Genomic DNA, 18601 nt, shown 5'->3' with positions numbered 1-18601 from the left:
TTTGTTTAGGGGCACCTAGGTGGGTCAGTTGGTTAAGTGTCTGACTCTTGATTTCCACTCAGGTCGTGAACTTGCAGTTTGTGAAATCAAGCCCCGCTTCGGGCTCTGTGCTGACAGCTCGGAGCCTGGAGCCTCCTTCAGATTCTGTGTCTCCCTCTCTCTCTGCCAGTAACCCACTTGCGTTCTGTCTCTGTCTCTCTCAAAAATAAATAAACATTAAAAAAAATTAAAAATTGGTTTAGTATTAAACAGATGAACATAAGGGAAGGGAAGCAAAAAGAACATAAAAACGGGGCGGGGGGGACAAAACATTAGAGACTCTTAAATATAAAGAACAAACAGAAGGTTGCTGGAGGGGTTGTAGGAGGGGGGATGGGCTAAATGGGTATGGGGCATTAAGGAATCTACTCCTGAAACTTTGTTGCATTATATGCTAACTAACTTGGATGTAAATTAAATAATAAATAAATTTTTAAAAACTTGTTTAGTGTTTAGTCTCTAGTTATGCCATATAGAATATAAAAATTTTCTGTGAACAGATTAAAAATTCAAAAATAACTGTTTAGCTAATAGAATGATTATTATTTATTGAAAAAATATCCAGCATAAATAGTAAAGTATCTGTTTTTCTGCTGATGTGCTCTGTATTTCTAATACAAGGATAAATATGTCCCTTAAATGTCATCCATGATTAGCCAGTTAGAGTGGACACGACTCACCTCGCAGGGACTTAGTGAGTATCATCTATCTGATTACGTAGTTAGCTCAAGCAAATGAAATAACTAATCATTTTAATATGTCTGTTCTCTCATGATGCTTTGTTACTTATTTCCTGTAAATTTATTGGTAATTCACCTTTTGGAGATTGAAAAGAGGAAACGACAGGTTAAATAACTTGGTTTGATGAAATCAAGGAGCCATTCTTATCCCATCGTTACCTTCTAGCACACTGCATAGAAATAACCTTTCTTATACATCTGCCAAAATTCAGATGTATAAGCCTGACAGGAGATTCTGGACATACTTTGGGAAGAAGTAAATGTGGTACATTTTGCAGAGTGTTGTCCCACCTACTTCATGGCCAACCCCTATGCTTTCTGCCTTTCAGTTCTCTCCTGCGCTATGGTGGCAACCTGTCCCTCCAGAGTGCCATGAGTGTGCGGTTCAACAGCAACGGGACCCAGCTCCTGGCCCTGAGGCGTCGCCTGCCCCCTGTGCTCTATGACATCCATTCCCGCCTGCCTGTGTTCCAGTTTGACAATCAGGGTTACTTCAACTCTTGCACCATGAAAAGTTGCTGCTTTGCAGGGGATCGTGACCAGGTAGGTGCCCTCTGTCTCCTGTGTCTCACGTTCATGCTTTCTTCTCAGACTGCTTTTTCTGTTCTTGTCTTTATTTCTCTTTAGCATCATGTCAGGTAGAGACAATTGAGGCAAAACAGTGTCTGGGGACATTCTAGCACAGTAGTGAGTTTCTCCATCGGAGCTGCCGCCAGTGGGTAATACGAGGTACACACCATGAACCAAGACTGGCCACAATATATTTCTGAGCAACCTAGCTTTGCCAGGTTTGTGAACAGATTTTAAGATTCTGAGACTGTGTCATTTCAAAAAAAAGGAGGGAGTCCATGGAAAATTAGCCAAAAAAAGAGAGACTGCCAAAAAAAGAGACTTTTTTGTGTATGTGTCAATAAAACACAATGATGACTGAAACACCCTAAGTACCATCCAAGAGACATTTATCCTGAATGGCCCCTTGGGATGGCATCTTTTTCTTGGATAAGATGGGCTGAGCAGGTTTGTTTGAGAGGAAGCCAGATGCTGACTCTTTTTCTTTTTATTGCCAGCATCACAACTGGGAAGGAGAACCCAAGCTGTGTTTCCAGCCTTTTCACAGTCTCACGGGGAATTGAGACACTGATGTTGACTTAGAGCTGGCAGTCTAAAAACATGCTTGACATTCTTGCACCTGTCTGTGTTGGCCATAGAAGTTCTGAAGTGAGTGTCAGTGAGTGCACCAGTTGGACTGGTCTCAGTAATCAAGCCGAGTAAAAACAAATATGGAGGCATTGGTCAAATAAACAAATAGATTTTTTTTTTCTTCTAAGACACAACAGATCTTATGCTATTTCCCATCTAGATTGGAAAAATAGAGTTCTTAGTCTCTTGCTAATGCTTAGTGTTCTCTTTGGGTTCATCAACCATGTAAAATTTTGACATATACTTCTCACGTGCTGTACTCACCTCTTTAGAGTTGACATAAAAGAAACCGTTCTTGGGGAACTTGTGAATACTCTGTCTTTTTTTTTTTTTTTTTTTTTGAGAGGGAGAGGGAGTGTGGAGCACAGAGGATCCAAGGTGAACTCTGTGCTGACAGCACTGAGCCCAGTGGCAGGGCTCAAACACATGAACTGTGAGATCATGACCTGAGCCATAGTCAGACACTTAACTAATTGAGCCACTCAGGTGCCCCCGAGTACCTTGCTTTTAGAAGGCAGAAGCTAAGATTTTTCTTCCTAGACTGAAGTTGCTACATGCTCCCCAACATCATAGCTTAAAGACTAGTATAGGTAGTAGAAGCACAATAAATCCTTGTTGAATTGAATTGAATATTAAAGAACCTGAAAGTATCTTTTAAGTTGTCTACACTAGGGATGTCCCTTTTATAAATAGGGAATATATATCTAAATTCAGAATTTATATTGAAGGCAATCTTAGGGCCTACTTAGCTGTGACACACTGGAAACCACTAGGTGTCCTCAGTTATATAAACGAATGACTTACTTTCTACATGCTATTTGTTTCTTAGGTGGGAAGAAGCAGTTTCCAGACATGATCAGACTCACAACAGAACAGATCATTGTCTGCTCTTTAGATTGGTTGATTTAGTTTCATTTAGCTGTGGAAATGACAACTAAACCCCTCCCTCTCTTCCTTCCTTTCTTCCTCCTTGCCTTTCTTCCTTGCTTTTAAGTTGATTTTTCATCTTTGTCCATCTCTTATGTGTGTGATCCTTATTTCAATGATCAATAAAAAGCAGGCACTAAATGTAATGGTTTATTATGCTTTATTACCAGAAACACAGAGGCTGAGGGAAAGGTGAAGAGGTAAAGGAGAATAGATGTTGTTTTCTTTTAGCTCCTATATTAGCAGCCAGAACCTGTCTGCGTGGAGCCCTTAAAAGACCCAGAACATAGGCCTCGAGCCAATATATAGAACACCCAGACCATGGTTTCTTGACCTCTGCACTATCGACATTTTGGTTGAGTAATTCTTTGTTTTGTGGGGCTCTACTGTGCATTATAGGATACTTAGTAGCATCCCTGGTCTGTCCCCACTAGATGCCGGTAATATCTCCCCCAGCCATCCCCCAGACAACCAAAAATGTCTCCAGACGTTGCCAAATGTCCTCTGGGAAAAAAAATGGCCCCAACTGAGAACCTCTGACCTAGATTATAATTACCCATTTTGCCCAGACACACTGGGACAGGTATTGCCGTAGGCAGAACCAGAGAAGGTATTTTGTGATTTTCCTGGTTATGTACATTAACAAGATGTAGTTGTTGTTTTTTTAATTTTTTATTAGATTTATTTATTTTTGAGAGACAGAGTGAGACAGAATGTGAGCATGGGAGGGGCAGAGACAGAAGGAGACACAGAATCTTAAAGCAGGCTCCAGGCTCTGAGCAGGCATTCAGTACAGAGCCTGATGCCGGGCTCGGACCCATGAACCATGAGATCATGACCTGAACCAAAGTTGGCCATTTAACTGACTGAACCACCCAGGCACCCCAAAATGTAGTTGTTTTTACCTTTAAGGTTATATATAATGATAGAAACATTGAATGGCTTTGATTTTTTTCTGTTCAGATTTGACTAATTTATTATGTGTAATTTAAAAAAAATACTCATTTAAGTAATCTCTGCACCCAACGTTGGACTTAGACTCACGACCCCAAGATCAAGAGTCGCATGCTCTTGTGACTGAGCTAGCCAGGCACCCCTTATGTATGAATTTTTATCCTGTGGGGAAAAGTTTATGCGTACTGTATCCTCTCTGACAATCTAGATGCTTTTTGATTGGGATATGTGGTTTTCTGTGAAGGAGGATGTGAAGTCATTGACTCTAACTTTGGATCCATTTCAGAGGTAAAGTCTTTCAAGTCTGCTCATAGTCCCCATATAGATTATCAGAAGTATGTAACCTAGGGAATAGGAAGTATAGAGATTTATGTTAGGCTATTTTGTTCACTCCTTGGAGACAAAGAAATGAAATGTGGCTAATTCATCATTGTCTTGTCTCCAGTACACGAAAGCAGTGAGAGCACAATAAATATTTGTTGAAGCAAATCTTGAATACTTTGGTCAATGTGTGGTTTTAGCTTTTGGTGGGCCTAAGGCTTCCCTAATTGTAAAGCAGAATTGATAAGTACCATTTTTCCTGCTTAACTTCCAGGGGCTTTATGAGGATGAATTAAATAATAGATTTTCAGTGAGGCTAATCTACTAAGCTTATACTTTCTAAGTGCTACACAGGAGGCCAAACTTACGGTCTCATTGCTGGAACATGTCTCTCAGAGGTGATTTATAAGCTCTGACTTTCCACACTCAGAACTAAAGCAGCAGCTGCTACAGTTATGGTATGATCCACAGAATTGACATGTATATTCTTTGACTAGTCCAGACAGGATCTTTTTTTGCTGCTTTCAAATTCCAAAGCCTATCCTTTCCTTATATTGGTCTTTATATTTGGTCTGTTCTTGTATACTTCGAGAACGCCCACAGCTGGAAGCTCTGTGCTCTGGAACTCTTCATTTAGTCATAGACTGGGTAACCATCCCAGAGAGGAATCTGAGAATTTCCATAATAGGAATGAACACGGTCAAGAAAGTGATCTATCCATCTGAGACAGTCTTCTGGCTTTTAATTACGGTGAGATTAGTCTTTCCACACAGATACTGTGCCAAAGAGCCTATACTTTTTTTTAAGACCATCATAGGTTCACTAGGTAATTCTTTAGCCTCAAAATGAGATTAACATCTCAAGAAATTAGACTCAGGGAACAGCGTGTGAAATAGGCTGAGACTACTTTGTGTCTCCCCTATGCATATTGCCACCATTGTAGATGAATTCTAATTACAGAGCTTTAGAGATCATTTTGTATAGACCCTCTTCTTACAGATGAAAGAACTGAGGCTCAGAGAGGTTGGGTACATAAGTCAAGACATATATATATGTGTGTAGCTGAGCCAGGACTAGAACCTAGATTTTTGAGTTCTCTTTTTAATATTTTATTTTTAATATTTTTATTATTTATTTAATATTTTAATATTTTATTTTAAAATAATCTCTAGACCCAATGTTGGGCTCGAACTCACAACTCCAAGGTCAGGAGTTACATTACAGCCCTCTTCATTATACAAAAAAGCTACAACTTGATGCCAGCAGAAGCAAGGCAAGCAGCAAAAATGAGTGAATTGGGTTAGAAGTAATCAGTAGGGGGTGGTGGCAAGTGTGGCCAACTAGAGAGCCCACCCCTTCTAAATATAAATGAATATAAATGAATCCCATCCAGGGGTGCCTGGGTGGCTCAGTCGGTTAAGCGTCCAACTTTGGCTCAGGTCATGATCTCATAGTTCGTGGGTTCGAGCCCCACATTGGGCTCTGTGCTGACAGATCAGAGCCTGGAGCCTGCTTCTGATTCTGTTTCCTTCTCTTTCTGCTCTTCCCCCACTTGTGCTCTGTTTCTCTCTCTCTCAAAAAATGAATAAATGTTAAAAAAAATTAAAAAAAAAATGAATCCTATCTAAATGAAGCTTTGACTTAGCTTCAGCCTATTGTTTCCATGAGGGCCTCTGGGTTTTTTTCAAAGGAAGCCAGAAATTAAGATTTTTAATGTGAAATCTCCTGATTTTTAGATGTTGTAACAAACTGCTACCTTATTGTATGGATAAAATAAATCCGTATACCATGCCTATTCTGCCTTAGAGCCACCAGTTTAAAACCTTTGTGCTTCAGCAGGATGTTTTTCCCTCAAGTTTAGTTTCTTGGTCTGTCACTAATTCATAGGTGAGTGGAGGCAATTCCTTTTTGCTATCTCCTACTGAGCCCTTCCTAACTGCATACCCCCTCCCCCCTCTTTAAAATTAAAAAAAAAAAAAACAAAAACCCAGGTATTTATTGAGCATCTACTGTGTGCCAGATGCTGTAGTAGACACGTGACTGACTGCCCATAATAACCTCTTTGATGTTTTCATTTTAGGGCCCTACATACAATCTCTCTTCTCTACTTTTGGCCAACAATACATAGTTTATTTCTAGTATAATTTTTTAATTCAAGTTTTATGACTTCTGTCATCAGATAAGGTGACATAAGTGACATCAGATTGGCTGGGCATCAACAAAAGCAATTAGGCTGGATATGGCCTTGAACTTTTTTTTTTTAAACCAGCCCACCTTCTAGTCTTAAGGTATAGTGAGGAATCTTGCAGTAAAACAGCACTCCTTCCTCTGGAGGCTGCCTGAACCCAAGGGCTCTCCTCCTCGCTATCACCATCATACTTGGATTTTTTTTTTTTTTTTCCTTTTCTCCCTAAAGCCTGACTGGGTGCATTCTGTCTCCCAAGCTTCACACTCCCCTCGGCATACTCAGTGAGCCAATCTCTTAACAGTGTTAGAAAAGAGGACCAATTTTCCACCTGCTAGCTCTTCTGGCACACGCTCCTAAGACAGCACCAGGCTTTTGTTCCCTTTCTTTCACAATTCCTTAAATGGTTCTTGCCCTACATTGTGAAAGTCCAGCAGAGCTCAGGCTTCTGGGAAGTAAGTCTTTCAGCCTAACAGGTGTATGTGGCCTGGAAATGGACAGTGTGGCAATTTATTTTTATTTATTTTTATTTTTTGAGAGAGAGAGTACAAGCGAGGGAGGGGCAGTGGGAGAGGGAAGGACAGAATCTTAAACAGGCTTCACTCAGCATACAGCCCGACATGGGGCTTGATCCCACGACCCTGGAATCATGACCTGAGCTGAAATCAAGAGTCGGACATTCAGCGGACTGAGCCACCTAGGTGCCCCCAGGGTGGTAATTTTTTAAGTCTTCTTTTGCTTTGGTCTTATCTAATGCCTCGCCTAATAGTTCCTACCTCTTGCTGAAAATGGGAGAGGGAAGGAAAGGGAAAGTATGATAAAGTTTTCTTAAAAGGGTTGAGCTTGGATTATCTGAGCACTGGGATCACTTACACAGGTCTTTCTTTTTAAGTTGCTAGATGGCAAAGCCCCCAAAATCATGAGAATGATATCCTAACTCATCCCCTGGAGAAAAGAGCTGACTTGTGCCTTGGGAGTCCAACAAAATGGCCTTGAATGCATTGCTTGGCCTCAGACATTACATCATCACTAAACCTTTCTGTGCTGACATTATATGGGTACGGTATAGGTGTGGGAGTTCACCAGTAAGTGTGCTCCAGGCCAGTGAAGCACTCTATAGAGTTATAACTTTGCTCTTTTTATAACTCTGTGCAGCCCTGATTAAGCTTCCTGGAGGCATGGCATGCCATATATTCTCCTTTATCTGAAATAAAGGCATACTCTTGGTTTCCATCCTTTGGCTTGCTTTGTGACTTGAGGCTCATATTTTCTTTTCCTTGTCTTTCTTTTATATCTTAAGTGTTTTTAGCCCTTTAGCTTCTGAAGCACTTTCATTTCATGTTGAATCCTCCCAGTGACAGGCTTCACCCCCATGAGAAGCTGAGGCCTAGAGTGTTTGAAACAGCAGATGTAATCGGTCACAGAACCAGAACTAGACTGGTTCTTTTTTTGTTCTTTTTTTTAAGTTTATTGATTTATTTTTGAGAGAAAGAGAGCAGGGGAGGGGCAGAGGGAGAGAGAGAGAGAATCCCAAGCAGGCTCTGCACTGTCAGGGTGGAGCCCAATGCAAGGCTTGAACCACAAACTGTGAGATCATGACCTGAGCTGAAACGAAGTGTCAGATGCTTAACTGCCTGAGCCACTCAGGGGCCCCAGGACTAGACTGGCTCTTGCTGTGATCGCACTCTCTTCCTCGTAGACATGCAGCCCCCTGGGCTCTACAAAGCAAGTGTTGGTAGTGTCTTCCATGGGCTAATGAGAAAGTGGAATTCTTTGTATATATTATTTAGAAGACTTTATTTTATAAAAAAAAGATAGCATGAAAATAACTTGTTTATTAAATCAGTCATTTATAACTCTTTTGGAATCCTAAACCTCTTTAAATATCTAAAAGCTATGAATACTTATTTCAGGAAAATGTACATATGCACATCATTTTGCATAGAAAACTAGACTTTGTGGAATTCCTGAAACCTGGAGGTTCTAAGGTGTTAGCAATCCTGGAATAAGATTTTAGCCATGGATTAGGTCATCTTTTAGTCCATTTACTGATGCAGTTTTAGAGCTTAGAAAGCTTAAAAGATTTTGGAGTACATGCAGGCCTGTTAATATGGTCTGGTTTGTAATTGTTCATCTAAGAAGGAATACTAGGTGTGCTGATTTCTTAAGAACAGTTCTTAAGTATATGGAGAACAACAGAGGGTTACTGGAAGGGTTTTGGGAGGGGGATGGGCTAAATGGGTAAGGGGCATTAAGGAATCTACTCCTGAAATCATTGTTGCACTGTATGCTAACTAACTTGGATGTAAATTAAAAACATAAATTAAATTAAAAAAAAAAACAGTTCTTAAGAGATTGATGTGATCTGGTGACACAACATGACAGTTCTCCTTTATTTTTTTTTTTTTAATGTTTATCTTTGAGAGAGAGAGGGAGTGAGCATGAGCAGGGGAGGGGCACAGAGAGGGGGAGACAGAGGATCCGAAGCACAGCTCTGTGCTGTGCTCAAGTTCACTAACTGCGAGATCATTACCTGAGCTGACACTTAACTGATTGAGCCACCCTGGTGCCCCTAAAGAAATTCTTTAAAAATGTACTTTATTTTTTATTTTAGAGAGAGAGGGAGCACAAGAGGGGGAGGGGGGCAGAGGGAGAGAGAGAATCCCAAGCAGACTCCACACTCAGCATGGAGCCCGAAGTGGGGCTCAATCCCACAACCCTGGGATCATGACCTGAGCCAAATTCAGACACTCAACTGACTAAGCCACTTAGGTACCCCAGAGTTCTCCTTTAATGTAGTTCCTGGCTCAGAGACTGGGCTCTATTAAGAAATTCCTGGTAGGAAACAGTATAACTTTTCCTGTTCTACCTGCCCCATCCTCCTTCGAGATTTTACTTCCAGTACTTTTGCCTCTTTTTGGGGTGTCTTCAAACTTTGGACAAAAAAGTGACATTTCTTCCTCTGAATAGTTGGAGACCCTTGCTTGAATGGAATATAAATACTCATATGCAGACTGAAATGAATGATGCCATCTCTCCACTTTCCAGACCCCACAGACAAAAACTGAGGCCCACAGAGGAGAGATTAGTTGCTGAAGGCCATTGGGTTGATTGCCCAGGTTTCCAAAAGACTTTTGCCAAATAAAAATTCTAAGTAATGCAGGCTACTTTGTTACAAGCAGCTGTTGGAGATTTAGAGCATTTTTAAATTTCTTCCCTACTGATTATTTGACTATTATTGGCTGTCTTTATGGAACGTTTCTTTACTAATAGAATTTTTCCTACTTAGAACCCATAAAGGTTAGTTATTTTAATAAACCAAAGAATTCCAGGAGCCTAATGGAGCCAAAATGGCAAATGGTCCAAAGAAGCAAGAATCATGTAACTTTACATGCAAAAAATAGTGGTAATATGGGGCGCCTGGGTGGCCCAGTCGGTTAAGCATCCGATTTCTACTCAGGTCATAATCTCACGGTTTGTGGGTTCGAGCCCAAGTCAGGCTCTGTATTGACGGCTTGCAGTCAGGAGCCTGCTTCTGATTCTTTGTCTCCCTCTTTCTCTGTCCCTCCCCAGCTCACGCTCTGTCTCTCTCTCTCAAAAATAAGCAAACATTAAAAAACGATATATTCCAATTCAACAATGAAATTTTTAAAAAATAGTGGTAATCTTACGAGTATGTCTATTTGTATTCTTTTTTTTTTTTTAATTTTTGTTTTTAATGTTTATTTATTTTTGAGAGAGATAGAGACAGAATGCGAGTGGGTTAGGGGCAGAGAGAGAGGGAGGCACAGAATCCAAAGCAGGCTCCAGGCTCTGAGCTGTCAGCACAGAGCCCAACGCAGGGCTCGAACCCACGAGCTGTGAGATCATAACCTGAGCTGAAGTTGGACGCTCAACCGACTGAGCCACCCAGGTGCCCCGATATATTTGTATTCTTTTGTGGGAGCCAATGGAATTCTATTTCTTCTACCATAAATCAGATAAACCTATGACTTTGACCATTTCCAAAGCAAAATTTCCCTGATTGCTTTTTTAAAGGGAACTTTATTTTTTTAATTTTTTTTTTTTTTTTTTTATTTTATTATTTTTTTTTTTTAAATTTTTTTTTTTTTCAACGTTTATTTATTTTTTTGGGGACAGAGAGAGACAGAGCATGAACGGGGGAGGGGCAGAGAGAGAGGGAGACACAGAATCGGAAACAGGCTCCAGGCTCTGAGCCATCAGCCCAGAGCCCGACGCGGGGCTCGAACTCACAGACCGCGAGATCGTGACCTGGCTGAAGTCGGACGCTTAACCGACTGCGCCACCCAGGCGCCCCTATTTTTTTAATTTTTTAAAATGTTTTTTTATTTTTGAGAGAGTGAGAGACCGTGTGAGTGGGGGAGGGGGAGAGGGAGAGGGAGACAGGGGATCCCAAGCTGGTTCTGTGCTGAAAGCAGAGAGAGTCCCACGGGGTGGGGGGGGGGGGGCTTGAACCCATGAGCTGTGAGATCATGACCTGAGCTGAAGTTGGATGCTTAACCACTGAGCCACCCAGGTGCCCCTCCCTGATTGCTTTGGATGACATTTGTGGCAGGTACTGAGTATAAATGATATGAGTATTATATACCAATGGCAAGCCTTTTTCTGGAAATAGTCTTCTAGAGAGCACATCACAAAATTGGTCAATCGCATTTTTGTCCCTTTCTGACAAAAGGGCAGGAAGAAGTAAGAGTTTGTTTGATTTAAAGAGTAGTCTCTCCGCTGTTACTAATCTAGGCTAGAAAGCCATCTGGTTTTTCTATCCTAGTCAATACAGTTAATTAGACAGACATGCCATTTGTTGGAGTCTAATTAATCAATTACTATGGAAGGAGCCTTGGAGAACTATGTAAGTTGATCAGTACTCAATGAACAGTAATTGATCGATGTTCCCTTCTTTATCAACAGATGTTGAGGAATATCAAATGTTGTGCAAATATACAGGCACACACTTAGATATATATACACTTAGAGAGAAATTGAGCAGAAAGATTTCTTTTAGCAAAAGGCCTGTTAAGACATTTATTGGGTTATTCTTGGAGCATATCAGGTGATGGCCTATCCGTCCTGCCATCTAGAATTTCTTTTTAATGTGGATTTTGGGTGGGAAGAAGGGGGCAGTTTTTATTTATATCTATGTTTCTAAACCCAACGAGACCTTAGACTATTGATAGTAGGGAGTTATCTATGATGTGTTTAAATTTTTTTTTTTCAACGTTTATTTTATTTTTGGGACAGAGAGAGACAGAGCATGAACGGGGGAGGGGCAGAGAGAGAGGGAGACACAGAATCGGAAACAGGCTCCAGGCTCCGAGCCATCAGCCCAGAGCCTGACGCGGGGCTCGAACTCACGGACCGCGAGATCGTGACCTGGCTGAAGTCGGACGCTTAACCGACTGCGCCACCCAGGCTCCCCTATGATGTGTTTAAATACAGGTGTTAGGGAGAGAAAAATAGTTGCTTTGCTTGAAGATGGCTAATAAATTTGCAGTTTTGTTTTGTTTTTTTCCAAGAAGCTTCTATTTAATAAGCAGTTTTGCTGTGGCAGGCCAAGCCAGGTTTAGATCCCTCTTTGAATCTTCGGGTTATTAAAAATTTCTTACAACTTGGGTGACTCTACAAAGGTGGCCTCTATATTTAGAGGCATGGGTTTCTCTTGGTATTGAGCTAGCAAAATGCCTTTGCAAATAGAAAAAGGTCTTTCTCAGAGCTTGTGTAACTTGAGAATACTAGGAGATGAAAGGGGCAGGAATTCCTGGAGGGGATGCTGGGCATTGCGGCAGCCTACCAGGGTAGGGTGCTGGTGAATGGCTGTTTTCTGGGTTCATAGATTGACAAGGATATGTAGGCAAATGAGACAGTGACAGAGTTCCGAATGCAGTAATCTTTTTTTCTTGTTGATGGTGGTGGCTCCTTCTTGAAATCTATTGAGAAGAACAGTTGTTGTATCCCTCTGCTTGAACAGGTTAATAGCTCCATACTGATACTGGGTTAGAGAAAATGCACCGGCCTCAGGTTAACTCTATTTAGAACTAGGCTACTTCAAGATCAGTAAACAGGCTGTCCTCTTGGACTACACAACAAATGAACAGTGAGATGGGTCAGAGTGTGGCTAACCCTTAAACTTTGTGGCCAGCTGGGAAGGGTTATGGAGGATGTGGATCCGTAATTTGTGTAATTTATGCTCGTTTTTGTATTGGTATCACCCATCTTACAAATTAAAATTAAGTACTTCTCCCATTCTCTGATCCGAAGAAACCTGTGTGTCTCCCACCTCCCCCTGCCTGCCAACCCCAATCTAGAGCATTTTGGGAAATGGGGCTTTAATTGCCTAGACTATCTAAAATATTTTTTCTCCTTCTTTGAAGCCCTGCCCTATTCATCTCAGTTAGGATATAGAGCAAAAGACCCATATGAAGTGAGTTTTTAATTTGTCATTTACCCCTCACTGTTTGGAGTAAAGTCAAAGAAAAGACCTAAGAGGAGGTAATGAATTCTTCATATTCATATCCTCCCTTGGCCACACACTTAATAGCACCTTATTTAGTTTTTGCTTTTCTAAAACTGAATAGTAATCTTTATGTTTTCTCATGGTGGTGTTTTAAATGTGAATTTTGCTTGTGAAGTCCTCCATTACAAAAGGGAATAAAAATGTTAAACGTAGGAATTTGGGCAACCATTTTTTCCCCATGATGTTTCTTATCTATTTTATTTATTTTTTAATTTTTATTTCTTTCTTTATTTTTTTTTTAAAGTTAATTTCTGACAGAGAGAGAGACAGAGCATGAATGGGGGAGGGGCAGAGAGAGAGGGAGACACAAAATTGGAAATAGGCTCCAGGCTCTGAGCTGTCAGCACAGAGCTGGACGCGGGGCTCGAACTCACAAACCATGAGATCATGACCCAAGCTGAAGTCAGACGCTTAACCGACTGAGCCACCCAGGTGCCCCTATAGCTTATCTTTTTTTAAGGGGTTATGTGCTGCTGAACCTTTCTGTTATCTAGGCCAGAAGCCTTTATTGCAGGTCAGCTTCAGATTCAACACCAGAATCCCTGGGTAAGAATGGCAGATACTATTTGAAATTAGATATCAAGGTAAAAAGGAAAAGAGAGAGAGAGAGAAACCTGTACCTTCAGTTTCACCACTTGAGGCGATGTTCAATTTTCTGGTTAATTCAAATAATTATTATGTTTCTACGTTTGGGTATAAATTGTAAACTTTGGGTTTTTTGGTACTGATTGGTGTTGATACTATTTGGTCTTTGCTTTCTTGCTCGTTTTTCCTTGCACCCCACAACAAATATTTAAATATTTGTGGGAGAAAGCCAATCAAGACCTACAGTGCCCATTTGTCCTCTTAAGGACTGTCTATTAACAGGGCCTTAGTTGGAGGCTCCAGTCCGACTCCAGGAGGAGGTGGGCCCTTCCAACACAGCCTTAGAAGAGGGGAACGTTTCCAACTTCCCTGATGATGTTAAACGTATCTCTGCACTCAGCCCACTTGAAATAATCTTGTATTCCTGCAAGGCTTTAAAAAAAAAGAAGAAGAAGAAGAAGAGCTCTTTTGGCTACCATATGTTTTAAATTAGTTCAGAACTCCATCCCCTCTCCTGGAGTACTCTTCTCCCGATACTCCTATAACTTGCTCTCTCACTTCCTTCAGAGCTCTGCTTAAAATGCCATGTTATCAGAGAGGCCTTCTGTGACCACTGTATATAAAACAGAAATAACAAACTCCCAGTACTCCCTCCCTATATGTCCTAACCTCCTGTTTAATCTTTCTTTTTTTTTAATAACTTGATTTTTATTTATTAAAAAAATTTTTTTTTAACTTTTTACTTACTTTTGAGAGACAGAGCATGAGCAGGGGAGGGGAAGAGAGAGAGGGAGACAGAATCTGAAGCAGGCTCCAGGCTCTGAGTTGTCAGCACAGAGCCCAACATGGGGCTTGAACCCACAAACTGTGAGATGACCTGAGCTGGAGTCGGTGCCACCCAGGCACCCCTAATTTTTCTTTATAACACCACCATCAGATACATACATACATATGTGAATATATATGTATATATATTTTTAATATATTCTTATCTTTTTTTTCCTCTACCCATTGTCCTCTCACATGCATATAATTTTTTCTGTCCCCATCCAATAAAATGTAAGCTTCATGAGGGCAGGGACAGCATCTTTTTTGACCAATTCTGTATTTCTTTCCTTGGAACAGTGCCCAACACATAGTAGACATTGGGTAAATATTTGTTTAATGAATAAAGGATGAACTCATTTTTATTTCAGTCTCCCACAGTCAGCAGTATCCCAGGCAGCCAATTTTTAATGCTGGAAGGGGCCCAGCAGACAACCATGAAATGCCATAAATGAATTCCAGGGCAGTTTTGTGATTCCAGTGTGTGAACACTTAAACGGTCTGACTAGACAGCAGTGGGTCAAGACCCCCGCCTTGGAAATCATCCCAAGCTGTTCCCTTGTGATGGTTCCAAGAGGAAGAGAGGGTCAGGAGTTGCCCTTATCCCTGAGGGGAAGCCTGTACATTGTATGCATTTTCTACATATTTTAGGAGCTGTCATATAAATCCAAGAGGCCTTAACTCTGTGGGAGTTTTCTTCCTTCTAAGGCAGTCTTCTGAGTCAGCATTCTGTCTGGGAGTCCCTTTTACCTGGTCATGACTTTCCCTGCTGAATAGCTGAACAAATAGGCAAGCACTGATCCTTCACTATGAAATAGTAAACCTCGGATAAGCCTGGCCTTGTCTCACTTTTTTTTCACCTTTTCTTAATATTTGTTGCTTGTTTAGTTTGAGAAAGGTTGGGGGGGGGGGCAAGGGAGCAGGAAGTCTATAAAGTCTTATAGCCTCTTTTAAACATAGAGCATGAAATGAGATGTTGAGTAATAAATAAGTTTCATGCCATATATATATGTATGTGCATGCACACACACAAATAATTAGTGGACAGTTCTTTTATGTTCTGTCTCCGCATGTGTCTTATTTTGTGTTCCAGTTTTAGGTGCACATAATTTATTTGGAAATGTAGGAAATAGTAGAGGAATGGAGAAGGAAGATAGGGAAAGGACGAGTGGTTTAGCAAGCCAGCTACAACTGTGGGCAGTTGGAGTTCGATCCTGAGGGGAGAGTGTATTGAACATATATTTCAGAGTTATTTCACCTGGGAACAAGGAAGCTGGAATATTGATACACCAACTCCCATCCGTCATTGGTTGAGTGCTGCTTCTGAGAAGTGTTCATTCACCAGAACAGCCTGCAGCCTCCTAGGCTTTGGCTTAGATAACCGGTTGGAGATCAGGTAGAGTACATGCAGCAATAAGGCCTGAGGGATATGAGCAGGGCATCAAGGATCAAGCTATGCCATACTTCCTGTTACTGCTGAAACAGCACCCATTACTTTACCTTTGCTCCTTCCTTTCACCTTTTCACATCTTTACCCAAGGCCAGCTCAGTGCTCAAATCTATCTTGCTTTGCCTCTTGTGAATCACCAGTCCTCTTATTTCTCATAATGGCACCTAGTGATTTCTACTTCATGGAATGGTAGTCATGTACCTACATGTATGTTTTCTACCTCATTTAAGCTCCTTGGGAACCCAGGTATTACCTTACATATCTTTGTAAGCCCCAGAGTATCTGGCACAGAAATGCTTCGTTAGTATGTAATCAATGAATCTTTACCTCTAACTAGTAGGTGGTTTTGCAAACAGGCTTGAGAGGAAAGCCCTTGGGCTACTGAATTCCCGCTTCCTAATTTTAACAAGGAAAATGTTATAAACTACAGGGAGTTAGTTACTGGATGAATACTAAAGTCAGGACAACAAGGATTCACTTTTTTCTTGTTTTAAGGAAACTTTTTAAAAGTGTATACTTTAGTAGCATTAAGTATATTCACATCATTGTGTAACCATCTCCACCATCCATCTCCAGAAGTTTTTTATCTTCCCAAACTGAAATTCCATACCCATTTAACAGCAGCTCCCCACTCCTCCTTCCCTCCAGTCCTTGGAAACTACCATTCTACTTTCTGTCTCAATGAATCCGACTACCCTGGGCACCTCATAAGTGGAATCATACAGTATTTATGTTTTTGTGATTGGCTTATTTCACTTAGCAAGTTCAAGATTCATCCATGTTACAGCACAAGTCAGAATTTCCTTCCTTTTTGAGATTGAATAATGTTCCATTGTATGTATTAACCACATTTTTTATACATTGATGGACACTTGGGTTGCTCCCACCTCTTGGCTAATGTGATAATGCTGCTGTGAACACAGGTGTACAAATATCTCTTAAGAGATCCTTTTTTGAAATCTTTGGATATTTTCCCAGAAGTGGAATTGCTGGATTGTGTAGTAATTTTAATCATGTTTGAATTTTTTGAGGAACTACTTGCTGTTTTTATTTTATTTTATTTTTTTAATTTACATCCAAATTCGTTAGCATATAGTGCAACAATGATTTCAGGAGTAGATTCCCTATAATGCCCCCTACCCGTTTAGCCCATTCCCCCCTCCCACAACCACTCCAGTAACCCTCTGTTCTCCATATTTAAGAGTCGCTTATGTTTTGTCCCCCTCCCTGTTTTTATATTATTTTTGCTTCCCTTCCCTTATGTTCATCTGTTCTGTGTCTTAAAGTCCTCATATGAGTGAAGTCATATGATATTTGTCTTTCTCTGACTAATTTTGCTTAGCTATTTTTTTTTTTATATTAGCTATCCTAATGAGTGTAAGGTAGTATCTTATTTGGTTTCAATATGCATTTTCCCTAATGATTAGTGATGTTGAGTATCTTTTCATGTGTTTATTGGCCATTTGTATATGACCATTATATATTTTTTTCTTTTGGAGAAATGTCTATTCAAGTCCTTTGCCCATTTTTAAAATCAAGTTGTTTTTTGATGTTGTTAAGGAAACTTTTTAATTGAAGTCTTATAAGATTAGTCTTTGAGTGTCCTTGTCTTGAGCATATTTCTGTAATGACTTGTCAAGTAACCATGAGCCAGCAGCTTAGGGACTTTTAGCTCTGATCTGATTTCTACCATTCCTTCCAGAGTATTAATAGAATCTTAGAATTAAATGAGCTTCAGAGAGTGTCTTAGTCTGTTATGGCTGCTATAAGAAAACAGCACAGACTGGGTGGCTTATAAAAGACAGGAATTTCTTTCTCACAGTTCTGGAAGCTCAAAGTCCAAGATCAGGGTCCAAGACCAGCAAGGGTTCTGGTGAAGGCCCTCTTCTGGGTTGCAGACTGTGGACTTCTCTGTGTGTCCTCACATAGTGGAAGGCAGCTTGAGACATATGTTGGGTCTCTATTAAGAGTGCTAATTCTGTTCATGAAGGGTCTACCCTCATGATCTAATCACTTCCCAAAAGCCCCACCTCCTGATACCATTACATTGGGCATTAGGATTTCAACATGTGAATTTGGTGGGGGAACATTAACATTCAGACAATAACAGAGAGCAACCAGATGAGGAAACTGGACCCATTTCTTTTTCCACTGTGCCCTGGGCTACATGACCTAGCCCCTGTGGGTAGCATTTGTTTTATCTTTAAACATGCCTTTCTTTGCCTCCTTTCTCATATTCCTACAAGTATTTTGAAGACTGCTGAATTGATTTTTAATTATTGTAAAGTATTTACATTAGGCATGAGGTTGTGTGTAATTTGAACTTAACAGTTTTTGGAATTGTTCACACTGTCATTTTTAAGTAAGAAGTTTTCTTTAGAAAACTATAGGCCTTTCTTTTTCTGGGGAGATAAGGAGATGAGACCAAAAGGCAAGAAGTAATGCTGACTTCAACTTAAAGTAATATACTTTTGTTCATCTTTGCAAGTAAATGAGCAGTCAGATTTGCTGACTTGTTCCTGTTAGGCAATGTTAGACAATGCTTTTATAAGTCCTAATTAGAATCAATCTGGTTCAGTGTCCTATCTGAGATGGAGTAATTTGGAGCTGCCACATAAAAGGGGATTGCTTATGCCCCTGGCACTAATTCATGGCTGGGTTGGCAATGGCTTCCTGTTCAAAGATGTCAGTTGACAGCAGGGAGGTTTAGGATGCTTACCATTGCAAAAAAAGATCTCTGGGAAGCTCCTAATTTTTTTTCTGCATTAAAAGGTTTTTTTTTTTTTTTTTAAATTCTGATAAAAATACATATAACATAGCAATCACTATGGAAATTATATGGA

General features: G+C 40.4%; 1 protein-coding gene across 4 annotated transcripts in view; it reads left to right on the top strand.

The window, feature by feature from the left end:
- DCAF5 (DDB1 and CUL4 associated factor 5) overlaps window positions 1-18601 on the top strand; it is a 108730-nt gene that overhangs the window by 59048 nt on the left and 31081 nt on the right. For all 4 annotated transcript variants that reach the window (XM_030319405.1, XM_030319404.1, XM_030319403.1 and 1 more), the window contains exon 6: window positions 1109-1322. In XM_030319405.1, the coding sequence (XP_030175265.1) occupies window positions 1109-1322 (214 nt within the window). The remainder of the gene's footprint in view (window positions 1-1108; window positions 1323-18601) is intronic.

The sequence above is a fragment of the Lynx canadensis genome, chromosome B3 (assembly GCF_007474595.2).
Source record: "Lynx canadensis isolate LIC74 chromosome B3, mLynCan4.pri.v2, whole genome shotgun sequence".
NCBI lineage: Eukaryota > Metazoa > Chordata > Mammalia > Carnivora > Felidae > Lynx > Lynx canadensis.
Note: the sequence above shows the minus strand (reverse complement) of the source record. Positions and strands in the feature narration are given on the sequence as shown.